This window comes from Pezoporus occidentalis, unplaced genomic scaffold, assembly GCF_034315485.1.
Source record: "Pezoporus occidentalis ecotype Australia unplaced genomic scaffold, CSIRO_AGI_Poc_V1 ctg215, whole genome shotgun sequence".
Taxonomy (NCBI): domain Eukaryota; kingdom Metazoa; phylum Chordata; class Aves; order Psittaciformes; family Psittacidae; genus Pezoporus; species Pezoporus occidentalis.
Window position 1 is genome coordinate 330,318 of NW_026914018.1, and position 25,784 is coordinate 356,101.

Genomic DNA, 25,784 nt, shown 5'->3' on the forward strand with positions numbered 1-25,784 from the left:
TATGAACAATCAAATCTTGGTACTTTCAGATACTACACAGCAGATGTGATTGCCTGTAAAAACACCTCACCTAAGGTTTTAAAATACACTTACTACTGCAAGGCTCAGAATGTGTAACTTTGGGGAAAGCGTGATAAAGATGGAATTTCTGGAAAACAAACAAACAAAAAACCAGAAAAAAACCCTCATTTATGGTAAAAACTGTCTGAAATTTTAAGTAAAATTTAATGAAAATTCCAAAGAAAACTATTTTTGACCACAGAAAACAACCAGGGACTGAAATACCCATCTAAAAATCACTCACATAGAGTTATGCCAAGAAAGATAGAACAGTTATATTCATCTATCATTCTAAAAAGGGAGTTACTATCATTAAATGTTCACTCTCAGTACTGAGTTGTGCTACCATGGTATTTTACATTTGTTGGTATGAATCCAGTGATCAAAAGATTTAGGGGGGGGGGGGGGGGGGGGGGCAGGGAGGAAATACAAACCCCAGACCTAGAGATTTATTTTTTTTTTTTTCAGATATGTAAAAGTTTCTGTACTTCATCAAAACACTCATAAATAATGCCACAAAAAAAAATAATATGCTGCATTATACTTACTAGAGACAAGAGAACTGAAGTAATCCTGCAATTCCTATTTTTGGAACATGACTTAAGATACAGTAGAGAATACAATAAATGTAGGGTGGTGTATTCCATAATTTAATTTGTTACAATTAAAAAAAAAAGTTATTTTTTGGCTGCAGGATATAGTCCCTGACCTATAATCAGCATCATCTAAAGAACACTAATAGAGTGCCCTCTATTAGTTACATTCAATGTCAGAATCTGCACATCTCATATTAATGTTACATTTGCTGCTTAAGACAAGATACATTAAATAACAAGCTTCCCCTGGGAAATTTAACTTCAGCTTACAAGGTGTAAGCTAAATTAGCAACATGATTGTACTGCAAAACAAGGCAAGAGAAGAAAACTATAGCAGAAGGCTATGACAGAAATGCATGTATATGCGTAACACCTGTTCCATGTTCAGTTTTTCAATTATAAGATATTCTTTACCAAAGAGGTACCGTTTTTCCAGTTCTTACCAATTTTGTGCAGTTTTTCACAGCAAATAAGAGCTACAACTCTCTCAGCCAGTCTTGCACAGCTCATTGGAGGACCCTATAAACATTTAAATACGTCTTAAAAGCTTCGGTTAGCACATTACTTATTATACATTTGTTTGGTTTAATTTAATAGAAACATATTAGGCAAACAAGACTTTTTGAAAAAATACATTGACAACAGTTTTGTGAAGATATTCAGGCCTATGCTGTTTTTCACAGAAGCCAGAATTACAAAATAACAAGAACGCAACAAATTATCGATCAAAAGCAATAAAGGACATTTTTCTATAAAACTTACATAAATGTGTGGGGAAAAAAGGCACTTAGAAGAATATCTAAATATTTTTCCCTTTGGAATAAACAGTAACTACTTGAAAACAGATTAAAACAGTGATCTAAATACAGTTAGAGCACAGTACAGGGAAAGAAAAAGTGATTTACATAAATAACAATGAAAGGAATTCTAGAAACAGCACAGACATCAATACCAACGTATTTCACTTAGTTCCATGCTTTTCTTTCCTCAAATACGTACCACAATTGAAGCTCGAAGAGGTGAGTTGATTGGCAGGTACAGAGTAGAATAAAATGTATGATCAGGTAGTTCTCGTGTTTTACACTTGGGAGCTAGGTGTGTAAATGGATCACTTGGTAGTCTAGCGCAGTACCTAAGTTGACAAAACATTTTACAACTCGTCAAAACCTGCAAATTGAAACCTAAACATATTTCAGTGGAACCTTGTTTAATGGTGTAAATGCTAGAAGATGACTTCAGGCCATAATGAGCACTGCAAGGGTACACTAACTCATATTCTACACTGCTGAGCAGAAGACTTCTAAGTCCTTTACTGCAAAGCTAGTGTCCAGCAAGGTGGTTTCAAGGTTGCAATGATGTACAAGACTATTCCATCTCAGGTCCCAGAATTTGTGTTTGTTTAATCTCCTGAGTTTACTGTTGCCCTATTCCTCCTATTTGTCATGGCTTTCCCTCTAAATAGTAGCCTTTTCTCCACTGCACTCACTTCCTCCTCTCCCAGCTTGGCATCAACTGCAAACATGCCAATGTTATACCATACTGAACCTCTTAATGGCCCATGAATAATGCCACATATAACCAGCTACCAGCTAGCTTTTGAACCATTTACCATTACATCCTTCAAACCTGACTGCTATGCCAGGTTTTATTTATCAGGCAGTCCACCATAATGGTCTGCACCTCAAGAATTTGGCTACTAAGGTACTATGGCAATTGCATCAAAAGCTTTACTTAAGTAAATGACATTCACTGCACTTCCCTATCTTAAGAGTCAGTCACTTCATCACACGGGACTATAAAGCTGGTTAGGCTAAAATTGCCCTTAATAAAACTGCCAGCTGCTGCCAACTCTCTCTTCTTTTACATGCCTAGACAGTGCGTCCATAAGGACTCGGTCCATAATATTCCCTATGACTATAGTAAAACTGACCAGTCTGTAGCTTCCTGGGTCTTCTTCCTTGCCTTTTTTGAAGTGTCATAACATTTAACTTTTCCTGTCACTGAGGACATCCTCTAAATGCCATGGGCTTACAAAGATGACATTTGGCTAGCTCCCGTGGAAGCATACCATCCTGTCTTGTGGACTTCTGGTAAGTTCAGCTTACTGTATGTTTGTTTTTATATATGACAACAGATTGCTATGACATAAGATGCAAATATTAGAATTGGAAGATCTTATTACAGTTTTAACAAGCCACTTGATTTTTATTTTAAGCTAGCTTATCGAGGAAAAAAAAATAACAAACCCACCCTAATAATCTTACTACCCATTTTTAAACTGAACATTTTCAGGACAACTTTAAATTAAACAGGAATTGATGCTGCTAGGTCTATTATCAGAGCAAGACCCTCTGTAGGATAAAGAGGCAAAAAGCAAATTACCCCTTCAAACCACTGGGACTACTTTCTCTAGGAGAGTTCTAGAAGTTCTTCAAGGTCCTTTCCAACCTACCTATTTTATGATTCTAAGATTCCTAAGAGGAAATGTGTACAATTCCCTAACCTATGTGAAACAGACTATGAAAGTTTTTATTCAAAGACAAGGAGTAAAACATTAATATGCTTCTTACCTATTTATGTGTCCAATAGCAGTGTTTATAGTAACTCTTGGACTGTTCTCATCTGGCCTCAACACGTAGGGTGGAAATATATCATCATCATCAACAATGGGTTCAGTTTCAGTTTCACTGGTATCAACAGATTTTGAGCATTTGTTTCTGAGGATCTTAACATTTCAAAAACAGAACATAAGAGACTTTCTCCCTTAAAAAAATACTGTGACATATTCAACCAAATCAGGCACACTCCTTTAACTTCATACCTTCTCAATTGCTTTGTATGTCTTCAGATCTTCTTCAAAACTCTTGATTTTGTCTGTATCTGCTAACATAATGTAATTGGAAATTGGCGCTCTAGCTCTTCCTTTTGACTGCACATAGGAACGATATTCTGTGGGCAAATCAAAACGCACCACCAAGTTGCATTTTGGTATGTCAACACCCTCTTCTACAATACTAGTAGCAATGAGTAGGTTGGTCTCATGTGCTCGAAATTTTCTAAGAACCTGAAAAAATAATGAAGACATTTGAGAGATTAGTCTGAGATCTGTTTCCATCATCAGATACATCACAAGCCAATAAAGACAGAGTGGATCAGATGTTCCAGAAATTTGTCTAAATACGCAGATAGTTACTATTAGAAAAAATGCTTTCCAGAAACACAGCAAGACTATTTATCAGAACAGGCAGATTCCTAGGAATGAAATCTGGTAAGTGGAATTACATGAGTCCAAGAAGCTACTACAGCCATTAACAATGGATAAGACCTGGACAGGCTGGAGAGTTGGGTGGGGAGAAACTTGATGAAATTCAACAAGGGCAAGTGCCTTGCATCTGGGGAAGAACAACCCCATGTACCAGTACAGGTTCGGGGTTGACCTGCTGGACAGTAGTGAAGGGGAACAGGACCTGGGGGATAGGAGGATGACCATGAGCCATTAATGTGCCCTTGTGGCCAAGAAGGCCAATGGCATCCTAGGGTGCATTAGAAAGGGTGTGGTTAGTAGGTCAAGAGAGGTTCTCCTCCCCCTCTACTCTGCCTTGGTGAGGCTGCATCTGGATTACTGCGTCCAGCTCTGGGCCCCTCAGTTCAAGAAGGACAGGGAATTGCTTGAAAGAGTCCAGCGCAGAACTACAGAGATGATTAAGGGAATGGAACATCTCTCCTATGAGGCGAGGCTGAGGGAGCTGGGACTCTTTAGCTTGGAGAAGAGGAGACTGAGGGGTGACCTCATCAATGTTTACAAATATGTAAAGGGTGAGTGTCAGGATGATGGAGCTAGGTTTTTTTCAGTGATGTCCAGTGACAGGACATGGGGCAATGGGTGTAAACTGGAGCATAGGAGGTTCCATGTGAACATCAGGAAAAATTTCTTTACTGTGAGAGTGACAGAGCACTGGAACAGGTTGCCCAGGGGGGTTGTGGAGTCTCCTACGTTGGAGATATTCAAGGCCCACCTGGACAAGTTTCTGTGTGATGTACTCTAGGTTACCCTGCTCTTGCAGGGGGGTTGGACCAGATGATCTTTTGAGGTCCCTTCCAACCCTTGGGATTCTGTGATTATGTGATTTATTTACAATTTTTCAGCCGCAATATTAAAAAAAAAAAAATATGCTGCTTTCAGGACCCAACCATTTCTGAAGTCAAAACATTCTTGGTACAGTAGAGCATATTCTAGAACTGGTACTTCTGATATTTATACTATTTACTAACCAATATTAAGGAAAGGTTTGGGGGAGATGGGATAGTCAAAAGGACAATCAAGCCAGGAGTACAAGATAAATGCATTTGCTTTCAAAATACTATGAATGCTTTAAATGAGGTCAAAATCACGGGGCTTTATATCAATTTAATGATTTACCAAATTCACTTTTAGCAAAGATAAATATTAAAGCCAACTTAACTGTTGAAAATGTAAATATATTTCATTTTCACTACAGTATTACTGGGCTATTACTAACCCAATGCAGAAGAAAATAATAATTAAAAAAAAATAAATAGATGGTTGATGATCTGACATAAAGATTCAATTTCTGCTTGTGTAATATGATATAGCAATGTCCCCAAACATGTTTTATTTTGTTTCTTTGAACATGAAAGTCACCTGTATCTCCAGTAAATATGCATATTTGTTAAACCAAGGGTACCCCAGACACTGCTTGCTGATGAAAAAAAAAAAAAAAGAAAATAAAAGGTGCTGGAAGTACTCAACCATTTTTCTTGAAGTTACCTCTTCCTGTTTTCTGAATTCTACTTCCATCTGCTTGTTACGAGGTTGGTTCTTGCCAATGCCATGTCCAGTTATAAAATTGCTACTGATGTAAGCCAGTTCTGGATCTTGCTTGCCAGCTTCTTTTATCAACCTAAAAACATTACACGCATTTTTAGAAGTTGTACAGCCCAGCAAATGGAAAACAATATTTTGTTTGCAAGATCTACATTAAAATTAAGAAGGGAAGCATGACAATTAAGCCGTGCTAACACAAACTGACCTTAGGCTTCTTTAAAAACAGTAGCTCTAGTGAAAACCTTTGTCAGAAGAATAAAAGACGATCTGCACACATACACAGCATAAGTATGCATGTATCATACATTTCAGACCTACAATGGTAAAACCCAAGCCCTAAGGCTCCTTGCTGTTAAAGCACCCTACTCAATTGCTTTACTTAATCTAACTTTCTGTAAATTACAAGTAATTTTAGCAGAAAGACCTGTAACCTCTAACTCAAAGAGTGTTTCCTCAATGTATGTTTTAACCTAAAAATTAAAAACTTATATGTTATTCTCCTTAGTATTAAAATACATATTCTGTTCAGGTATACTGACAAAATCTTGACCTCTGTTTCCAGAAAATGATACTCAGCCTACTCAGTGAGATGTTTACTACTTCTGAAATTAACCCAAATTCATCTACTGTTGGAGGACTTAATCCAACTCTTCAAAAGGAACACTGATCAGGGAGGTAAGGATCAGCCACGCTCTCAGTTTATTTCCCTACATACTGGTTTAGGTTACAGAAGTATAAGAGCATAGCTTCTCCAATGTTTTGATTTCACAGACAAGGTAGAAGATTGCTCATGTAAATAATATACTGAATCCAGAACTAGGCATTTACAAATCTAAAAGCATAATTGTGCAAAGTAATTATGCTGTGGTATCCTTAGTTGTCAGTTTTCAGCATGGACAGAACCTGGGATTTCTCAAAAGTAACAGGTCTTTGAGCAGCTGAGCCAATAAAAATCAAGGGATCATACAAAGAAATTTACATCCCTTGCACATTTTAATACAGGCATCCCAGCACCACATTGCTCACAGGACATTCATCATGTCCATTACCAAGTGCTCCTCCTGTTCAAAGGACAGGCTGCCTCTGCATACTCCAGTGGCAATTCAAACCTTTCCCAATTAAACCTCTAGCAGTTCTGCCTCACATATACAAAGATGGGTACTGTGCCAGTCTACCACCTGCCCTGCAAACTGCTGCCAAACCAAACAGCAAACTTCTCCCTGCCCCTTCTATACTCAGAAACTACCAAAGTCTCTCCTCTTTCTTGGTCTCCGTTTTAAAGAGGATTGATGGGAACATAAAGCACCTTGACCACTTCATTCCTTTGCAATCTGTTAAAACTGGAATGGACAGGGAGTACAGGCGAGAGAATGGAAGAGAGGCAAACAGCTTGCTATCCTTATGGAAGCAGACAAGGATTCTCCTGTACTCAAATGCATGCGACTCGTTAGTTCAAGGCCAAACTAATTCACATTTCCATATGTACTCTAGGCTTGAGACAGAAATACTAAGAAAGCATGGGTTAGTAAGCAGACAAAACCTTTTTTTTTTTAAATATATTTATTTCTCCACATGGCACTTCTGTGAAGTCATATAGCTTCAGCCTGTGTACCTACTAAGCATCTCAAACATTCTTACTGTATTTCACTTATTCAGATTTTTTTAATTGTCCATGTCTGTAATAAACACATTTCTCTCTGCACATCTTTGGCAAGTTCTTGGGAAGCACCCAATACTTCAACTTTGTGGTTAATAAAGTACCATTAGTGGTAGGTAACAGGTGTTGTTTTTCAAATGCATAAAAGAACTTCTGCTATCAGACACCTTCCTAAGGGAGTTTAGGAACACTTCAGTGAAAATTAAAAACTCTGCTTTATAAAACGTTTCCTCTTCTGAAAAGGAGCTTGTAGGCACCAGAAGTCAACTCTACAAAAAATAAACCAGCAAATGACCCACTTCATCAGTTGTGTGTAATAAAGTTGATTTTTTTTATCCTTCTAATTTGCAGTATTTACAATATGTGCAGTGGCTGTTGCTAAAGATCTCTAAAGAAAGATATCAGCAATGATTACCGTGTCAGAGAAAATTTCTACCCATTTCTCCCATGAAGTACAACACATCCAATGAATTTTGCCCTTCCTCAGTCATCACGGACTTCATAAAATGAGATTCTAGTCTCTAAATAACTACCATAATAAATACATTTTAAGAAAAAAAATATACTTTCTGCTTCAACTTAGTTCTGCATAATGGTCTATATTGGATTACTGGAAACTTGAGTGGCTTTGATACACAAATTCAAACACTAGTCACTGCCTTATTCAATGGAGACAGTCTTTCCACCTTTATATGCAATGTAAGTATAGTTACATTCAGCAGAGGCCCTTGATCTAAACCACTCAACAGAAGTGAGGTTACAGTCAGGTTCTTTCACTGAAGGCTTTCAGACTGGATTCCAACAACTCAGGCCTGCTGACCACCCAGGTATTTTGAGTCCAGGTGTGTTACATGAGGTAAAGGAAAGCCTGCTATAGCTAGCTTTCAGAAGTGGAGAAAAAATTACACAAAGTTTTATTTTTTGCTACCAATAACCTGCATCAAAGGTGTCTAAAGTTTACAGACAGCAGAATTTGATCTAAAGATCACATTCTGTCAGGTTCAACGGCAGTTAGTATATAGTATCGTGCATAAATCAGTCTATAAGAATGCACAGTGGAAAAAGTATAGTTTAAATCACATTTATAAACAGGAGGAAATTTTTCACAGCTCTGTTCTCTCCCACAGAATAATGAAATATTCGTTTTCAGCTCAGCAAAGGTTTATAAGAACCTGTTATTTCTTCAGGAGCTGTTAACAAAATATGTTCATTTAACTGAATAGATTAGTTTGCCTCATATCGCATATTTACAAAAACATATTCATAAATGCAAAAAAGGCAAAGAAAAAAGATGAAGCTCACAAAAAAGAAATTAAACACACAGGCAAGTCTGCAGATGAAAGAAAACATTACACACTCTATGACTATTGACTCTGGCAAAAAGGTAACAGCAGGGTCAGATTCAGAGGTATCCAGGATGCAATAAACAAACATTTAGCACACTATCAAAAAACTATTAGAACACCAAATCAAGGTAAGTGAATAAATGAGATGTCATTCATAGTTTGTGGAATATAGCATTAAACAATTAAGTGTTATACATAACTAAAAAAAAACACATTCAGGAATAAGAACTGATAAGGAACTACAGTACTGCAAATAGGCAAATATTCTAGGGTTCACATTTTTCTCGGTGGAGACTGTAAGAAAGTGCTTAGTGTCTGACTGAATAAGCATTTTATAAACTTCAACTGCTAAAGTAGTAGTGATAAATCTTAAGAGATATTTGTGCAAGGGCAAATTTGATTTTCTGTAGACTTGGATCATATAATACTGTGATTCAGTAAGGTAATGGTAAAGTTTCCAGAAGTACTGCACCCAGTAGGCTAGAGAAGTTTCCAGCATCCACTGCAAATACAAATTTAAAAGACTGGTTAAAACAAATCAGGGTATACCTATTTTATAGGCTAAAAACAGTGTTTCATATGTTGTCTTCTAAAGGAATCAAGTTACTAACTTAGGTCCAAAACAAGCCTGTGAGTACAATTTTCAAAGACACATATTCTTCTCATCCAGCCCATATGCACATAGCCTGATTTATTTTTTTGTTATTATTTATGCAGATCCAGTATGATCTCCTAAACCAACTTTAAAATAGAGTTCTGAAAATACAATTCCCTATATACTCATGATACTAACATCCATACGCTGGCAGCTGAGTCTGCCTTTCTTCCTTCTTTAAAAGATTTTACTTTTTTCTTTAAACAAAAAGCTTTACCTATTTAGAACAACTGCTGTGTATCTTCTTTCCACAAAAATAATTCCACATAAAATATTAGTAAAGGGAGATGGGAAATTAGTCTCTGGCTTCTCTTTCTCCTCAATTTCTTCATCCTCCTCATCATCTTCAGAATCACTCCAAGATACGTAATTATCCTGATTCCTATTGTTATACCATTCAACACTCTCAAACTGCTGCCGTTCATACGGTTTATATTTGCGCAAGATTTCAAGCAGCTTTATTACTTTTGGGGTTACAAATTTCAGGTCAAGTGAGGCAGGCGAGAAGTGCTCTTCACAGAGTGCATGTATTTTCCTTAGGAAAGTGTCTGTAAACAATAAAAATTTCCTGTGCAGCTCCTCTTGTTCATGTTTGATAAACTTCTGTAGCTCTCTCACCATCATCCCAGCTACCTTATCTGCACACCAGGGTCCCAGAACAACCAACACAGCTCGACAGTCTGACAATATCTACAACAAATGAATTCAAATATCAGTTCAAAGGAGTACATTCATGAACTATTCATTTAAGACTGGGATCTTGTTTCTTACATAGCACAATCTTTGCAAGGATTATTACAATTGTTCTATTATAAGAATATTTAGTAGTCTTTTGTTATTTAAATGACCTTGGCAACTTTTGTTTCTAATGGAGGAAGTTTCCCCCCCTCCCCCTTAAATTACTACAGCTAAATTTTAAACTTTGTACATTTCTGAATCTCAAAAATCCCACTAGCTTAAAAGAGTATTTTGCAGTTCTTTTGCAGAGATTGTAACTTTAAATTTACTTTAAGATAATTATGCTAAAAAGGAGAAATACTTTTATATTTAACACAGAACTAATAAAATTAATGCTTTACGGGGCGTTTTTGTTACTGGCAGCTGCCAGAGTTTCAGAAGTATCCAACCAGAAAGTTGTACAATGGCCTTAGGGTAATCTCAGCAAGTCTAGCCTCTCAAAGGTAAAAAATTTGGTTTTTCTATTCCATCCACACATACAATAACCTGAGAACTATACCCTACTCAGAGAAAACAGCATAGGCACTTGAGTACCATCAACATCGTTTTTGACAGCAAGTTTTTTCCTCCACAAAAATCTAAAGTGGTTAAACAATAAACTAGGAATCCAGAAATGGGTTGATAATTTATATTGACAATACCATTAAAAAAACCTATGATTTGGATGTATTATTACAACAGAAGAACTACAACAGAACTGTAACAACCATCACGTTCATAGCTTCAGTTGCTGCTTTACTTTATCTTCCATTCTGTGAAGAAGAACAGGTTATCACCCTCTTTACACTATCATCCCTGAAGTTTTTTGGCTATAAGACTTAAGGGCAAAATTTATCTAAACTATTGTAACTGTACATGGAGGCTTGACGTTCTCCAGTGCCAAGACAAAAGGCCCCTCAAACTGAAAACTGATTTCTTTTACTTCATATGGGTGCCTTCATCTTGGAGAACTACTTGATTAGAAAACAAGCACACAGGGTTATGTGCATTAGAAGCATAGCATTTAATCCACTCTTCTGGATTATGCAAATTCTGAAGACTTCCCCCACTTCCCAGCATTCCTTATGTATTTTAGCCTTTTGCATTTTAAGTTTAGCACAAAGTAAGCAGGATTTGCTTTTCCCATTCAGCTGCAACAGGCTTCCCTATGTATCTGGCCAATAGTTGTTTTATGGACAACATCAAGAGTGGTGGGTTTCTAAGAATGTAAAAGAACACTTTGGAACACTTTGGGCTGAAGAAAAATATATTCTCCAACTTCCTCATGGACTAATAAAGAAGTACGACTCACTACAAACTTCTTGCTGAACAAAGGCTTAAGTATCTACATAGCTGTACCTCAGGAGGCAATTCCACACCACAAAGCCTTAGAGGGAAACAAAAGCTGCTTGAACCCCATGTGTGACAGGTCAATACACCATACCTCCTGGATCTGCCATCTCACATGACAACAGGGGGCAAACACATAAAAAGTGGAAAGCTAGAGGTTCAAATTCCGTTCCAGCAAGGTGTAGCACTAGTCCGATATTGTTCCAAGATCAATTGTAGAAAGTTTAGATCTATGGTTGGAACGTTTTTCCGATCCTTACTTTATCATCTTTCATTATACCTGGGCACATTCTTTCCAAATACTTCCTGAGGCATTAATTCCTCTTCTAGACTGAATTATTCAAAGGTCACAGACAACCACAAAGATGTCAAATACTTGACTTCAGAAATAAGGACCCAATACATCAGGGTGCAGAACTGTTTTACTACCTTAAGCAAATCTAAATCTCAAACTAGATGAAGTTCTGATAAACGGTTGACATTCAAGCCCCATTCACTTATGAAAAGACCTGCCCTGTTAGTGAGCACAAAAATCAGAATTCTTTTTGCTCAGATAGTCTGTGATGGCTGGCTTAGAAAGTTTCAGCAATGTAACATACATGGCAAAGAAAAACAGTAATAAGATTTCTATTCCCCAGGTTTTTCACATAGCTTGATGTTCTTACCTGCTTAGAAATTAAGGTAGAATCTCTTTCTTTTGAATGTACAGATATGTTGCAGTCATTTAGAAAAATAAGTGCTTCATCCAATTCCTTTAATAATCTTCCATACAATCCACTTTTGTCAGTATATGGTCCACAGTCTACAACAATCTCACAGGGCTGAGAAGTGTATCTTAATTGAGGGCAAAGATCAAGTTAAATACAGCTTCTGAAAGTCAGAGCTATTTCAGCCTGTTAAGGTTATACAGCAAATAGCAACATGAAGTGTAGTCAAGTACATTTCTTTCCTCACCATGAATTAATAATGATGAATACATACACAGCTAAATACTTCTAAAGCAGAAAAACCTCCCCCACACCAAATACTGAACTACTAAATTCTAAAATACTGTTCTTTCTAATACACTCCCTAAAAAAGGAGGTTTCTATCTTAGTTTCACATACTAAAAAATTTAATGCAAACCAGATTGAATTTACTTAATCACCCTCACTTTTGGTTTTCCAGAGTATACTCTTTTGATATACCAAACAAAAGTGATCTACACAAGATCAGGTCTATGCATACACTTACACAAGTAAAATAATTACTAGTCTTGAACGGAAGAGCTATAACTGCAAAATTCTTAAAAGCACATGGTTCACCAAGTTATAAACTGCATTTAAAAAACAGCCACAAAACACCTGTTCCAGAACAGAAAGAATAACCATCTTTAATTTTGTCCAAAACTTGATGACATAACACAGCTAGTGCAAGAAAACATGCTACATATGAATCATATCACACTAGTTTTCCCCTACAACAAATCACCACATTACCACCATCTTTATCGTAAATAATATTCACAGGACTATACATTCTGTAAGAACAGAGTTTTCGAAAACACCCACTTGTTCTGATATTTCTATATTGTTTTCATTACTTCCTCTATCCCCCACAGTCTTTCAGCCTCTATAAACCCAGGTTACCCATTGGTGGGATGGAATCACGCAACTTTTCTGGCATTAGACCATCTTGTACTGTGAATGTTGCAACATTTTTCTAAATTAAATAGCAACATTATGGCATACACTTAACATAAATCAGTTATTCTCCAAACATAAGACAGTGCATTTTACAAGTTCAAAATGTGTTGTGGAATGTATTTTTTTATGCTGGTGGTATGTTGGGTTTTGGGGTTTTTTTGGTTGGTTGGTTGGGTTCTTTGGTTTATTTGGGGTTTTGGGGTTCTTTTTTTTTTTTTTTTTGGTTTGGTTTGTTTCTGTGCCTTGGTTTGTTTGTGGGGTTTATTTGTTGTTTGTTTTTTTTTTTTATTTGCTTGCTTGGTTTGTTCTTAGCAATTATGGAACATCTCTGAGTATCAAGGTCAATCAGTCAACAATGGTTTCTTAAAATACAAGTTAACATTCCCTCCCCACCCTAAAGAGAAGTAATGGTATCATATACACAGTTTTCTAAAATTTAAGAGGAAATACTTCTATTAGGTTACTCCCCTATCCAAAAATGAAAACTCAGGCATCAATTTAAAAGCCATAATAATTGTATAACATACCTGTCTAAGACAACCAAATCAGTTGCAGTTTCGGCATTGCTCTTTAAAATTTTCTCCAGTTTCTGGATCTTCTCCTCTAACTCAGCAGGATCACACTTCCCATTTAAAATGGAAGCTGTTAATCCCAAAATTCGAGGACATGATGGATAACCCTCACAGATCTTCAGCAAAACAGAATGAAATACCTTAGGACAGTTATCCTGCAAACTTACTATCAAGCTAGTAGACTGCAAACTTCGATGCTTAGTTGGAAAGAGGAACTGAAAGTTGAATCAATATTCTACTGACTGGAAGTTAAACTAGAAACTGAGTAACATTTAACAGCGAACATCTGGAAAGGTAAATGTTCACAACATGGAAAAATAGAAAGAGTTAGCATTACACAGAATAGCCTTGCCACATCTACAAAACACGTAATACTTCCACACCATCTAAAAACTAAAGTATCATCTAAAAAAATTAAAGACACATACTCTTGATAAACTTGGAGAGATTTGAAATGACATCTATTATACAGGTTTCTTGCATTGTATAAGCCAAATACCACATAAAGCCAAGAATATCCCAGAAGAAACCCTACAAACATCTCCAGAAATCAGTATTTTAAAAACAAGTAAAACTGATTTTAGTACATCCCTTTTCCAGACTCAAATTTTTTAATCAAAGAATTCGTAAAATTCTCTATTCTATAAAGATAACTTATCTTCTCTGTTAATGCCAGATTTTTCTTCAATCCCCACTGTAAAATACAGTGTATCTCATAATACTACTGAAGTCTTAACTCATGACAACAGCTGAAACATTTTTCCACTGATACCTTCCCTTGGTAGCAAAGGTGCCTTAAATGGTTCCCACTTCTCCAGGCCTGCCCCACATCCCACCCTGCCCCCCAGACTCCTCCTCAACCAAGGATGAAAACATTAATGCAATGGAAACCCACCTTCATAATTTCACGGTATGGATGATTCTGGATTGCAAGATGGCACTCATCAAACACCAGAAGATTAATATTTGATAGAGATAAATACTCATTTCTCAAAACAGTCAAAGCAACATGACATGTCATAACAAGAACCTAGATGAAAGAAAAAACAACTGCCAGTATAAGAAAAGTTCAAGCTGTATTAGGTCAAAGTGAAGTAGGAAAGTGCTCTGTGGGTCTTGCTAGGCAGTAACAGCAAAAAACCCTCTGATTCATCTATATACAAAAGGTAAGGACAAGCAATAAGAAGACATTCTTTACTTGAGAAGGTATTCTGTCTGAAGGGTGTGTGTGGGTGTGTTTGTGTGTGAGAGAAGGATTGATATATTTGGGACACACACACATATATATCACCAGTCACATCCCTAGGGAGAAACAAAACTACAACAAACAAAACAAAACAAAACCAAAACACCAGAACAAAATACCAAATACAACAAAGAGATGGTATTAACAGCAGCAAGACCACACAGAACAAATGCCATTAAATCCATAACAAGTTAGTGTCTCTTATGTGTCATCACACCCTTGGAAAGAAAGATAGTTCTTCATAAACTAGTAAGCACCTGCAATGGTTACAAAAGCAGGATATTATCAAATTCTTTTTTAAAGGAAAACTCATTTCTTGTACATTATCACAGATAAAAAGTTTCTAAACAAAATGATGCACTATTTTTCTGCTGACTTTGAACTCCACTAAGTATAACAACATTTTCACTTTTCAGAGTTCCTCAGACATTTCATCAACCAGTTCTAAACCCTGGAGAGAAAAACACAAATTACAAATACTTGCATTACTGCAGGATACCTGGGTCGGGGGAAGGGTGGGGGGGAAGCAGGGAGAAGGGATTATAACAGAAAGGGCTGAGAACGCCTACACATGCTTTGCCTGAAAATTCACATACAAATAATACAAATTTGCTGAATTTGAAAAAGTTAAGATTTAACTGGAAGAAATCACTTCAGATCAAGCCTAACTTACTGTAGATTCTGCTTGTGTAATTTTTACTTAATAAATTACCTGATGCTTAGAGAATTCCTGACTCCACTTCTCTTTTGTCCATGATTCAGTTAACTCTAAACTTGAATACTCTCCTACTTTAAGATCTGAATGTGTCCTGACAGCTGACACTTGCTGAGCAACTTGACTTGCTAAGAAAAAAAAATAAAAAAAAATAATCTGAATCACATAAAGGTCTTTTCATACATTAATTTTCAAGATGAGAGTCATGTTACCTAGCACCGTGTGTGATAACAATCTTTAGTTTAGGCTAATGTTAAGTCAGACATTCATGATAACTGCCTCCAGGTAAAACCACAGCAAGAGAACAGACTGTTAACTAAATTACACTTCAGATTCAATGCCTTAATTTCACACCAGGAAACAGAAGATGTCATAAACAGGTTGTATTAAATGGATTAGAAGCAAAAGATGAAAGGTATCACATCCTTTCTGTTGACCTTTTGCATAAAGTTTGTCCCAACTTGGCTTTTACACAACTTCTATTAAGGAATGAAGATATTAGCAACATGTTTAGGAGTTCAGTATACTTTTTTCTTCTTACCTGAGTTGACCAAGAACACAGTTCTTTTCCCATTTCTGTTGAAATCTCCCCTGATCTGATAGGACAGCTCTTTAGTGAGTAGTACTGCAATAAAAGTCTTCCCTGAGCCAGTGTTTAAGCAGACTATTGTGTTATGATCCAAAGCTGCTTCAAGCAGTTCAACCTAGGTTTAAAAAACAAGGTCCTTATTTGCAGCAATGCAACGAAAAAACTGACAGAAATAATACAAGCAGTAAATAAAATACAGACAAGTTGGTAGTATTTCTAGACAACAGCAAATTTGCTGCTATTTTAAGTAGCTATTATCTTAATAGATTGTGTTGCTAGATACATTATTTGAAGAAAGAAGCTCAAGCTTTTAAGTCTAACTGCATATATCAGTTCCACCAAATAAGCAAGTACATTAGCTCAAGGCGACCAAGTTTTTTCAGTAATACTAACAAAATGCTAGATTTCAGGCACCTCTGCAGTGCAAAGAGAACTGAAATTCTAGAGATCAGAAATAGTTTTCCTTAACAAAATGAAAATCAGAGTGCTCTAAGGGTTTTTCTGACATTACTGAGCTGCTTTGTCCAGTATGTGGAAAAAAAACTAAAAAAAAATCAAGATTTACTTTGTAGAAGACAAAAGGTCAGAGGTGGAAGAAGACATGATTGTATGCATACAACTGAGAAGCAGTGTAATGTTTACTGTATTTGTCCCTAACAGCATTGCAGAAAGCAGGAAAGGAATATTCAACTTAATAGATGTTCTGTTCATTAGAGCAAACTAAGGAGGAGGAATGGGGTATACTGCAAACATAGAACACAGCCAAGCAAAATGAAAAGAGAGACAATTAAGTTCCAACAGGTGGAGGTGTGAGGGACACATGCCTAGACTGTGCATTCTACACTGCACATTCTACAGCTGCTCTAGTTGTTTTCCCATTAAGTTAGTGGATTTCATCGTACATTTTTTCTGATGCTATTGTATTACTATTATCATTTGTACCTGATATTTTCTTGGTGTGTAAATGTTATCATGAATTGCTTCTTGTTGCCATGGTAGTCCAAAAAATGGACCCATTGGGGATGAAGCAGGGGTCATGAGCTGCAGTCCCGCCATGCTGAGGGATTGCAAAGCAGGGCTTTTCATTCATTCATCCAGTGTTTCTTTCATTGCATTTTTGTTCCAGCACAACCTACTACAAGAAGAAAAAGGAACAGTATTAAATACAGTCACAATATAAAGCAAGAAGAGAAAACTTAGTGTAAGAAGAGGACACTACTTGCTTTTAGTTCCAGTATATGGTAATATACTGTTTTCAGCAGAAAATGTTAATTTGAAATTTACAGGCACTTCTCCACTAAAAGATGTGCGCATCAAGGTACCAAAGAAATTAAAAAGATGTACTTTAGAGAGTAAAATTCATTCTATGCATTTGAATTTACACATATACATTTCCATATAAAGTTCCATTAATGTTCTGACAGAATCATGTTTAAAATATCTTTAAGAACAGATTTTTTTTAAATAATAAAGCTGTTTTACCTTTACTTCAGGAAAGAAAAATATTTATTTTCTAGAGCACAGGCATAAATAAGTATCACATTTTCCATTTTTCTTTCCAGTCAAAATGTCTCTATGACCACTTAAAGCTTTACATACACACAAACAGGAACTTTATCCTAATCTGTGGGAAAAGAACAGGAACTACACAAGAACCTCAGTATTTTCAAATCAACAGATCCTGATAAGCTTAGCTGTTTAAGGACTGGCAGAAGAATTGTAAATAATCGCTGCCAACTCTGGTAAGGACTAATGGAGAAAGGGAACCTTATCAGGTTAGCCACCAATTTCCAGAAAGATATTCTAACTGATAAACAAACAAACCATTCACAACTTGACAATTCTGGAAAACACTTTCCTACTAAGGCAGTGAAGTTCTCATCACCAGGCTTTTCTTAAAATGTTTGCCAACTGTCAGGAATGATTGAGGTTTAGAAAAAAAATAATATCTACCCTGCCCACAGAAACTAAGGCCTGACAACATAAAAAAATATTGCTGAAGTAGAATACAAACATTCTGCATCAAACCTTCAGAAAAGTCCCTCTATTCAAATCCGATACATACCCTATTCAACAGGACAGTATTTTCAAAATCTAGTTTCCCTGAAAATTCCCAGATGCTCTATATTCATTTTTCCATCAATCTCAAAATGAGAAATGCATAAAATTGATGTTTTCAAATTTGATCACTAATTAGACATAAGTGAGGAAAAGCTGATTATCATTCTATTGCGCCCTTGCTTTTCTACAAAACAGAAAAGTTGGTTCAGTTTTGCAAATGTGCAGTAAGAAAAAAAAAACTGAGAAAAGTGCATGTTATCTAATAGACAATATTACCCACTAATGGTTATGAGAAATAATCACTTTGAGAGATTGCAAGTAAAGCCATACAATTAAAGGTATTGATTTCAAGATGAAATTTTATTTACCACAGTCTTCACCTAATACAACATTTTAGTTCTTTATCGTATATTCACATCTTTAATTATTATAATTGGGTCATGTCTAAACACTGATTTACACTCTTAACTAATATTAAATAGCTATGGGAATCACTGACAAAAGAGATCAAACTGGTTCTCTCTATTTTTCCATCTCAGGCATATTTTGTAAAATAAAGAGAAGGCAATATACTGAATTATATAATCACTCCTCTTGCAGCTTCATGTACACGTAATACCATTTCATAGAAAAAGTCAGATATAAAAATCTATATATTATAATATAAATAATTATTTCTCTTTTGAAGACAAAAGATTCACCAGTAAACACTATTTAGTGAATGATAATAATTGTAACTTCTTGGCCTTTGGATCAACAATAAATGTACTTCCCCCTATATCAAATATAGTATTTCCTTATGAAAAGCACATTTAAATGTAACAAACAAACAAATCCCACACCCAAACAAGAAAAGGGGTGAATGTGTATTTTCACAAGATATACTAAAGAATGTTCTTGACATTTTATCCAACTTTTTTTTCAGTGGCTTTTGAATGAATCTCCAAACTCATGCAAATATTCTCATTTACTTTTTCAGTCCTGCAACCTGAACTACCGAGTCTTCCAGATTATCTGAACAGATGAAATGCATCAATATACTGCCTTATTTAGCAGCAACTAGAAAACAGCGTAGTCTACACACATAAAATCAGTAACACAGTTATTCAGTTCAGTTGTAATACAAAAAGAGTCCTGTAGGTTTTTTTAATTGGTCTTATACATTTCAAACAATGCATACAAACACATGCAGGTTCTGTTCTAACAATTCAACTAGTAACTTTATAGAGTTCAAATCTGGCACAACTTTAGATCCTCTGGTTCACTCCTTCTTTGCAACTAGTGCCTTCATGGCAATTCCACAGCTCTGGGTCTTGGGACACAACCAGGAGGAAACACGCTATACAACTGCACACAGCAAAGATGGTCACCCTTGACATTCTGATCTCCTGAGCATTTGTACATAAAATATAACGATGTTAATCAGTATGTGACTAATCAGATTAAATCAGTCATGTGGCAAGGACAGTAGCATGATATAAAATCTTCCCCAGGCCCCCGCTGAAAGCATTAGAAAACTGCACTGCTAACATAAGTGAAGCTTTCCTATGAAGTGACAGCTTATGTGTATGAGAGGAGGGGAGAAAGGAAAAAACACAGGGAAAGGTGTTATCACCAGCTCTCCCCCTCAAGATTCTAGATGAAGCTCCCCTTTAATGTACCTAGCTTCCCTTTTTATATTCCAATAAGCATCACACTACTTGGTAACATAAACAAAAAAATCCTTTGAAGAACACAAAGTGTTTATCATGACTGGAGTACTTCACTGAAACAGTCTCAGGCCTGCTTCTCTACTTACATATAGCAACCCATGTGGAAATTCAATTAGTGTATTACTTTGTTTAAAATGAGACCTCATCACTATCACAATTGCTCAAAGCTAGAAGGGACCAGGAAAAAACAAACCAGAACAAGCCTTTTGTGTAGTAAAAGTTAAAGCCAATTCCTCAAGCATCCTTTTATCTAAACCCAGCTACTTTAGTTTCATAAATTACTTCAGGTCAGCAGCACCTCCTCCTTGTTTATTTATTCCACCTATTCTGTGTTTCTTTTCCAAATCATAAATACAACTTTGGAAAACATATAAAATAGCTGCATCACATCACTAGGAGGGAATCAAGGAAAGAAAACCAACCTTATTTTAGAAAGCTGCTAATAAAAAACAAGCGTAGAATCTAATATTCACAAATAATCTCATTTCCTTTGCTACACACTTCACCACAGTGATACTAAGTTAGCTACCCCACTGCAAAAAGCAAGAGGATTTATACTTATGTATGGTTCCAGCTTGATCTGGAAAAGCTGTGAAACAACATATACTACAATTTCGGTTTCTGTGTATCTGCTTATGAAAGACCTGCCCTAAAGTACAATCAAAAAGCACTGTTGAAAAAAATTCTGAAGTGCAAAGGAAGAAGTACATGCATATTTGTACCTTGAAAAGTAAGCACAAGCAAAGCAGAACGCACTTGAAATAGTTTAAAACCTCTCCCACTGCATGCCAACTCAGGTAAAAAGAGAAAGTTCTCCTGCTTAAACCGTCAACGTTACTTCCTGCTATGCTGAAGTTTCCTAGTCCTGGCCTTCATTTGTATGATTTATATTGTAAGTATACAAGATCTGACAAGATCAATGTCAACATTATTACAGGAGTAAACCAGAAAATGAAGTAATTGTATCATTCTAAGTTGCTATTTCAATAGCAAGGAAAAATACCATGCTCTTCAATAAAAGAAAAGGAGTACAGGACCATCTAGAAATAACAAAGGGAAAACAGACATCTACTTGAAGAACAGGTTTTAAATTGAAAACATCTGAGATGCAAGTACATGGGTTCAGAATCTGTGGACAGAAGTCAACTGAACCTAGCCAACTGAAACCAGATAACAGAGCAGAGAAAAACCCAAAGTAGTCCTGCTCTGCCAGAGTAATAAACATACCTGCCAAGATGCTCCATATTATTCACTGTGCTATTTTGAAAACTGGTAGACTAAGAAACTGCAAGAACTTGTTGAATCCAGATTTGACGGGAGAAACACAGCAAACAAGCTCTGCTTTCTGTCATTTTAGACTAGGTTACAGAAGCTGGATAAAACAGCACAGTGCTCAAGCTTACCTGTTCTACTAAAATAATACTGAAAGGTCCAGTTTTATGACCATTACTCATCATATAAGAACAATATCCACAACTCTGTGTCCTTACTTCAATACATATTTATGTGAACAGTGAACTGGAAAGCTAAAACTAACCCCTTGTCCTACTAATTAAGGAATTTAATTTCAGAAGGGCACTAGGTTAAGAATGAACAGTCAACAACAGTTGACAGCCATTTCTTCCAGACTACAGTTATTCTGGAACTGTGCTGTAGGTTTTTCAATCACAGGACTATATCCAAGTTGAAGCAGTCCTTCGATGCAAAAAAAATAAAAGCCCCCCCCAAAAAGAAAAAAAATTAAATCAAGGTTTACTGCACTAAGGAATACAAACCAAACCAAGCAGGGCACTCACCTGAAATAAGACATCCCAGATCTAGTCCTGCTCCAAGGACTGTTTAAAACATGGAGTGACACTGAAGTAAATAGAGAAGAGACTAGAGCCCTGCAGATGCATCTGTCAAGTTTTCACCACCATATGCAAGCATTATATTAATTATCAAGTTAATGCAAAGCTACAACTATCTTCTATTATGATCAAAAATTTATTACTGCCATGTGCAATTTATTTCATTTGCTTTCATCACTAGCACCGATTTGTAAATTTGTACCCGATATAATCCTTGTGACACAAAAATCAGAAATGCTGTAAAGATGCTCTCAACATCAGCAAAAAAAATAAATGTCAGCCTCAATAGGTTAAAGATAAAAAAAATCCACTTACTCTAAAGCAAATGATCTATGAAAAAGAAAAAAAAAAATCCTTGCTGCTTGAATGTTCTCTTACACGAACCCCTGAAGAGTCTGAATAACACATTCTTTATACATAAGTTTTATGTCCAACTGAAACATGAAATATTAAGTTGCTGAAAGATGTAACACAGAAAATTCTTACTTTGGTAATGGAGGACCAAACAGAAAGAAAACTGTGAAATGTTACAGATATGAAACACAGAGTAAAAAATGAATGTAAATGTTAATTTACAAAATGAAAATATTCACTGAGAATGTTCCGCATGAGTTACTGCAGAAGTTTGCAGTAAAGTGACTTCTACATACACTATAAGCAGTCAGTGGCAAGAACTGATTTTGCCCAAGTGATGGTAAACATCCAAGGATTCTGACACCATCTGGTTTCCAAATCTGCTTTTAAAAGTGTACTTTTTAAAAGGATTTGCCTTTTCCTGTGATAGTCTAAAAGCACCACACAAGCACATTTCGTGACTATTACTCCTGTAACTTCAGCTCTCTCAGAGAACTTAGAAAAAACCCCCAAACTACACACATCTTTTGGGGGGGGGGGGGAGGAGAAGGAGTGTGGGGGTTTGGGGGGAAGTGTCCAAAACTCAAACATCTTGGAAACAAATGAACAAGTTTCATTTTCATGGGAAGGAGGTTTTGCCCCTTTATTTAGCAGCTGGTATCTAGTATACTCCAAAAGTGAAGCACATTGACGCACACTCAAAACTCAAAGTTTGTAAACAGCAACATTAGGCCCCGAAGGTCTAAAGTAAGGAAATACTGTCAAACAGTATTACTCAATAAGATGAATGAGAAATCTCCTTAATATTATGCTGTCTTTAATGTACAATGCAGCTGCACAAGGCACTCATCTGTTACCTTTCAAAGACATTTACCACATGCATTGCCTAGCAACAATTTTTGTATTTGGTCTTAGAATATTCTTATTAAATATGAAATCGTACTTAAGATCTGTTCCCCTTCAAGAAGGGCAAACAGAATGCAAAAATGCTTACAAAACTCAAATGTAAGCACCCCTAAGGGAAACCAGGGAAGCTGATTCTTAAACATAATCACCAATATTCATTGTGGGTGTTCGTCTTTATAAGAATTTGCTCTATTTTTCCTGATACAGAATCAGTCTAACAGCACAAGCAGAACACTGGTCTCTAATAGCATACCAAAGCAGCAAAGGCTGTTTTCTGTTGTTCACTAAAAAGATTATTAAATGAAGATTACACTGAGGCTCTACATTTGAATGAGTTGCTTCTGAAGCATTCATTGCTACAATCAATATAGTTAACAGCTGGAATTTCTGTCAAGACTCCTAAATGTCTGTATACAGAAGAGAAATGGAGTAAACATTACACTTAGACTCAGAAAAATGCACAACCCCTCAAGTCCTAAATTTAGTGTTCACTCACCAGTATGACCAAACCTACATTTGAGGCAAAAGCCTAATAAACAGTTTCTGTTGCAATTAGTCTACCATTATTAACAGAACCAGAAGACCACAGTTCACACCAAAGCTGTGCCGCTGTACACTGCAACAGCCTATAGTGGATTATACCACTATATATCAGCATAACATATGTGGGCTGTACAGCATTTACTAGTACAGAAATAAAATGTCAAAATAAAATTCAGTTTTCTAGCATATCTATAGAGACAACCAGTGTACATGAGGCATTCAGAGTAACAGTTTACAACAGTGGATGTTTCTCCTTTAACAAATTCAGACATGCAACCAGATTCTGGAACAAGCTCTCATTTTCAAAATTGTATGTATAAGGCCCAGTGCAACAGTCCTAACAATGTAGTTGCTTAAGCGGTGGTGCAAAACTGGTGCTATGCCGATTCTTCTGCATTTCCCTCCTTAACACAAGATAAAACATTAAGCATCTGGCAAGGCGAGGACCAGAGAAGTTAGATGCATTTCTGTGTGTTCATTACTATGTTCTCAAACCATATACCAATTTTTGTTTTATGTCTCTTTAATTGGCTAGCATCTTTCCCTGTTTTTGCTGAACTTTTACTTCAAACTGAAGCACACTATTTAAACTACGGCCTTAAAAATTTACCTGCCATTTACTTCCGTCAATGTTTATTTTGTATCTTCTATCTGGAGCAACATATAAATTCAATTCCAATTCTAACCCTTTGTATCACCCCTCTTTTCTCTTCCCACGTTTTCTCTTCCCCCCAGTTGATTGTATTTCACCAACACAAGTACATTTGAATATAAAATCCACAATAAATATTTACATATGTACACACCCCCTTTTAAGAAACGGAGTATATTTTCTAATATTACTCTGCATCATCAGTAATATCAAACCACACATTTCATGACAAACATCTTTTTATCTGTGCCACTGATGTACCTAACCACCTACAGATAAAATAAAGTAGCTACTTTCATTATTCTTTTCAAGACATTCATGGTAAATTCCTGTAACCTTATACATGGAAGTTACTTCACTCTATGGTCCTGAAGAAGCTTTAAAAATAAGATAGAAGAATGCAGTGAAGCAATGCTTAAAAACCTGCTTCTCCCATGCTGCAAAGCACAACCTTACCGTTTTAATTTCCGCAGTCTCTGTGTTTATGCTTCGCGAACTGCACTTTGACATCATGATATCAGCTTGTAGATATATCACATAATTTGCAAGCTTCGGCTCTTAAAAACAACAACAACAAAACTTATGAAGTACAGAAGTGGTTTCAAAAGGGAACTACAATAGCAGGGTTAATTGTAGTCATTCGGTTGCTTATAAGCATTTAAATGTGTCAAAACTACACTATAACCTGCTGACAGAAAATGAGCAATTTAAGTCCATCCTGAACATGAATTATTTTTATTTAGTATTAGAAAGAAAAATTTAGAAGTGTGATTTAAAAGCCAATTTTTGGTAGTTTAAATGTGCAAGGAACGCCTACTTCCCTAATCCTATTTACAGGTTACTAGGATCACCTGTTCCTGTGAGAAAGACAGTAGCAGTACGTTCCATTTAATTTTACTATGTTCTGTTTAACTGTACTGTTTCCCCCATGAATATGTATTTTTATTTCAGTTGACCTAAATGTAAAAAAAACAAAAATAAATTTGTAATCTATACTTTCTTTAAAGTATTTCAATTTGAAAGCACAAGTACAGTAAACTCATGAAAAAGCAACAACCATTTCTTCCTAAGCACATTAACACATTTTTTAATAAAAGTAAAAATATTGTGCAATTAAGATTGTGATTTACATAAAATCACATTTAGCTAATCAAGTAAAATTAGGGAAGATGGTCATTCATGACAGAGAATTTCATAGCTACATTAACCATTCCATAAAACTACAACTTATATCAAAAATACCATATTTAAACAGACCTGCAGAGTTCAAGATCTAAAATAAAAAAATTCTACAATATATTCACCTGAAGTATGAGTTTTCCCAGACTTAAAGAGAGATTCTTAAGTCAAATTTTTTTTAATTGATACTGAAAACTTAAATGCAAAAATCTTGATGAAAACTTCTACTCCAATCAGTTCCATACAGTTAAAAAGGAGGACACTCCCAAGATTACTTCAGTATGTTCATTTTTACCTCAAACGCTGATGTGAGCTTTTCCAGAGTCTCCAAGCCTGCAATTTTGTTTCACCCTAGGTAACCTAAAAGGCAATATAAGAAGAGAGCATTTTAACATGAACTACCATAAAAATCAACTGTGCCATGTGCTAGTCTGCTTTCCTGCATTTTAATATTTAGCCCTGTAGCAATAGCACATGGTCCTTCAAAATCTAA

General features: G+C 36.0%; 1 protein-coding gene across 4 annotated transcripts in view; it reads right to left on the bottom strand.

Annotated features, from left to right (window-relative positions):
• Positions 1 to 25,600, bottom strand: part of DICER1 (dicer 1, ribonuclease III) — a 51,706-nt gene extending 26,106 nt beyond the window's left edge. Inside the window, exons 1-14 of one of the 4 annotated variants that reach the window (XM_062619865.1) lie at positions 25,587 to 25,600; positions 24,569 to 24,669; positions 16,977 to 17,169; positions 15,987 to 16,149; positions 15,443 to 15,573; positions 14,380 to 14,514; positions 13,440 to 13,600; positions 11,893 to 12,061; positions 9,378 to 9,850; positions 5,446 to 5,578; positions 3,478 to 3,720; positions 3,227 to 3,381; positions 1,656 to 1,788; positions 1,100 to 1,175 (exon numbers count right to left, since the gene is read on the bottom strand). In XM_062619865.1, the coding sequence (XP_062475849.1) occupies positions 1,100 to 1,175; positions 1,656 to 1,788; positions 3,227 to 3,381; positions 3,478 to 3,720; positions 5,446 to 5,578; positions 9,378 to 9,850; positions 11,893 to 12,061; positions 13,440 to 13,600; positions 14,380 to 14,514; positions 15,443 to 15,573; positions 15,987 to 16,149; positions 16,977 to 17,120 (2,116 nt within the window). In that variant the 5' untranslated portion in view covers positions 17,121 to 17,169; positions 24,569 to 24,669; positions 25,587 to 25,600. Of the gene's footprint in view, positions 1 to 1,099; positions 1,176 to 1,655; positions 1,789 to 3,226; positions 3,382 to 3,477; positions 3,721 to 5,445; positions 5,579 to 9,377; positions 9,851 to 11,892; positions 12,062 to 13,439; positions 13,601 to 14,379; positions 14,515 to 15,442; positions 15,574 to 15,986; positions 16,150 to 16,976; positions 17,170 to 21,603; positions 21,665 to 24,568; positions 25,043 to 25,586 lie in introns of those variants that run through there. The other 3 variants (XM_062619867.1, XM_062619868.1, XM_062619869.1) reach the window with 3 other exon arrangements.
• Between the last annotated feature and the right edge of the window lie 184 nt (positions 25,601 to 25,784).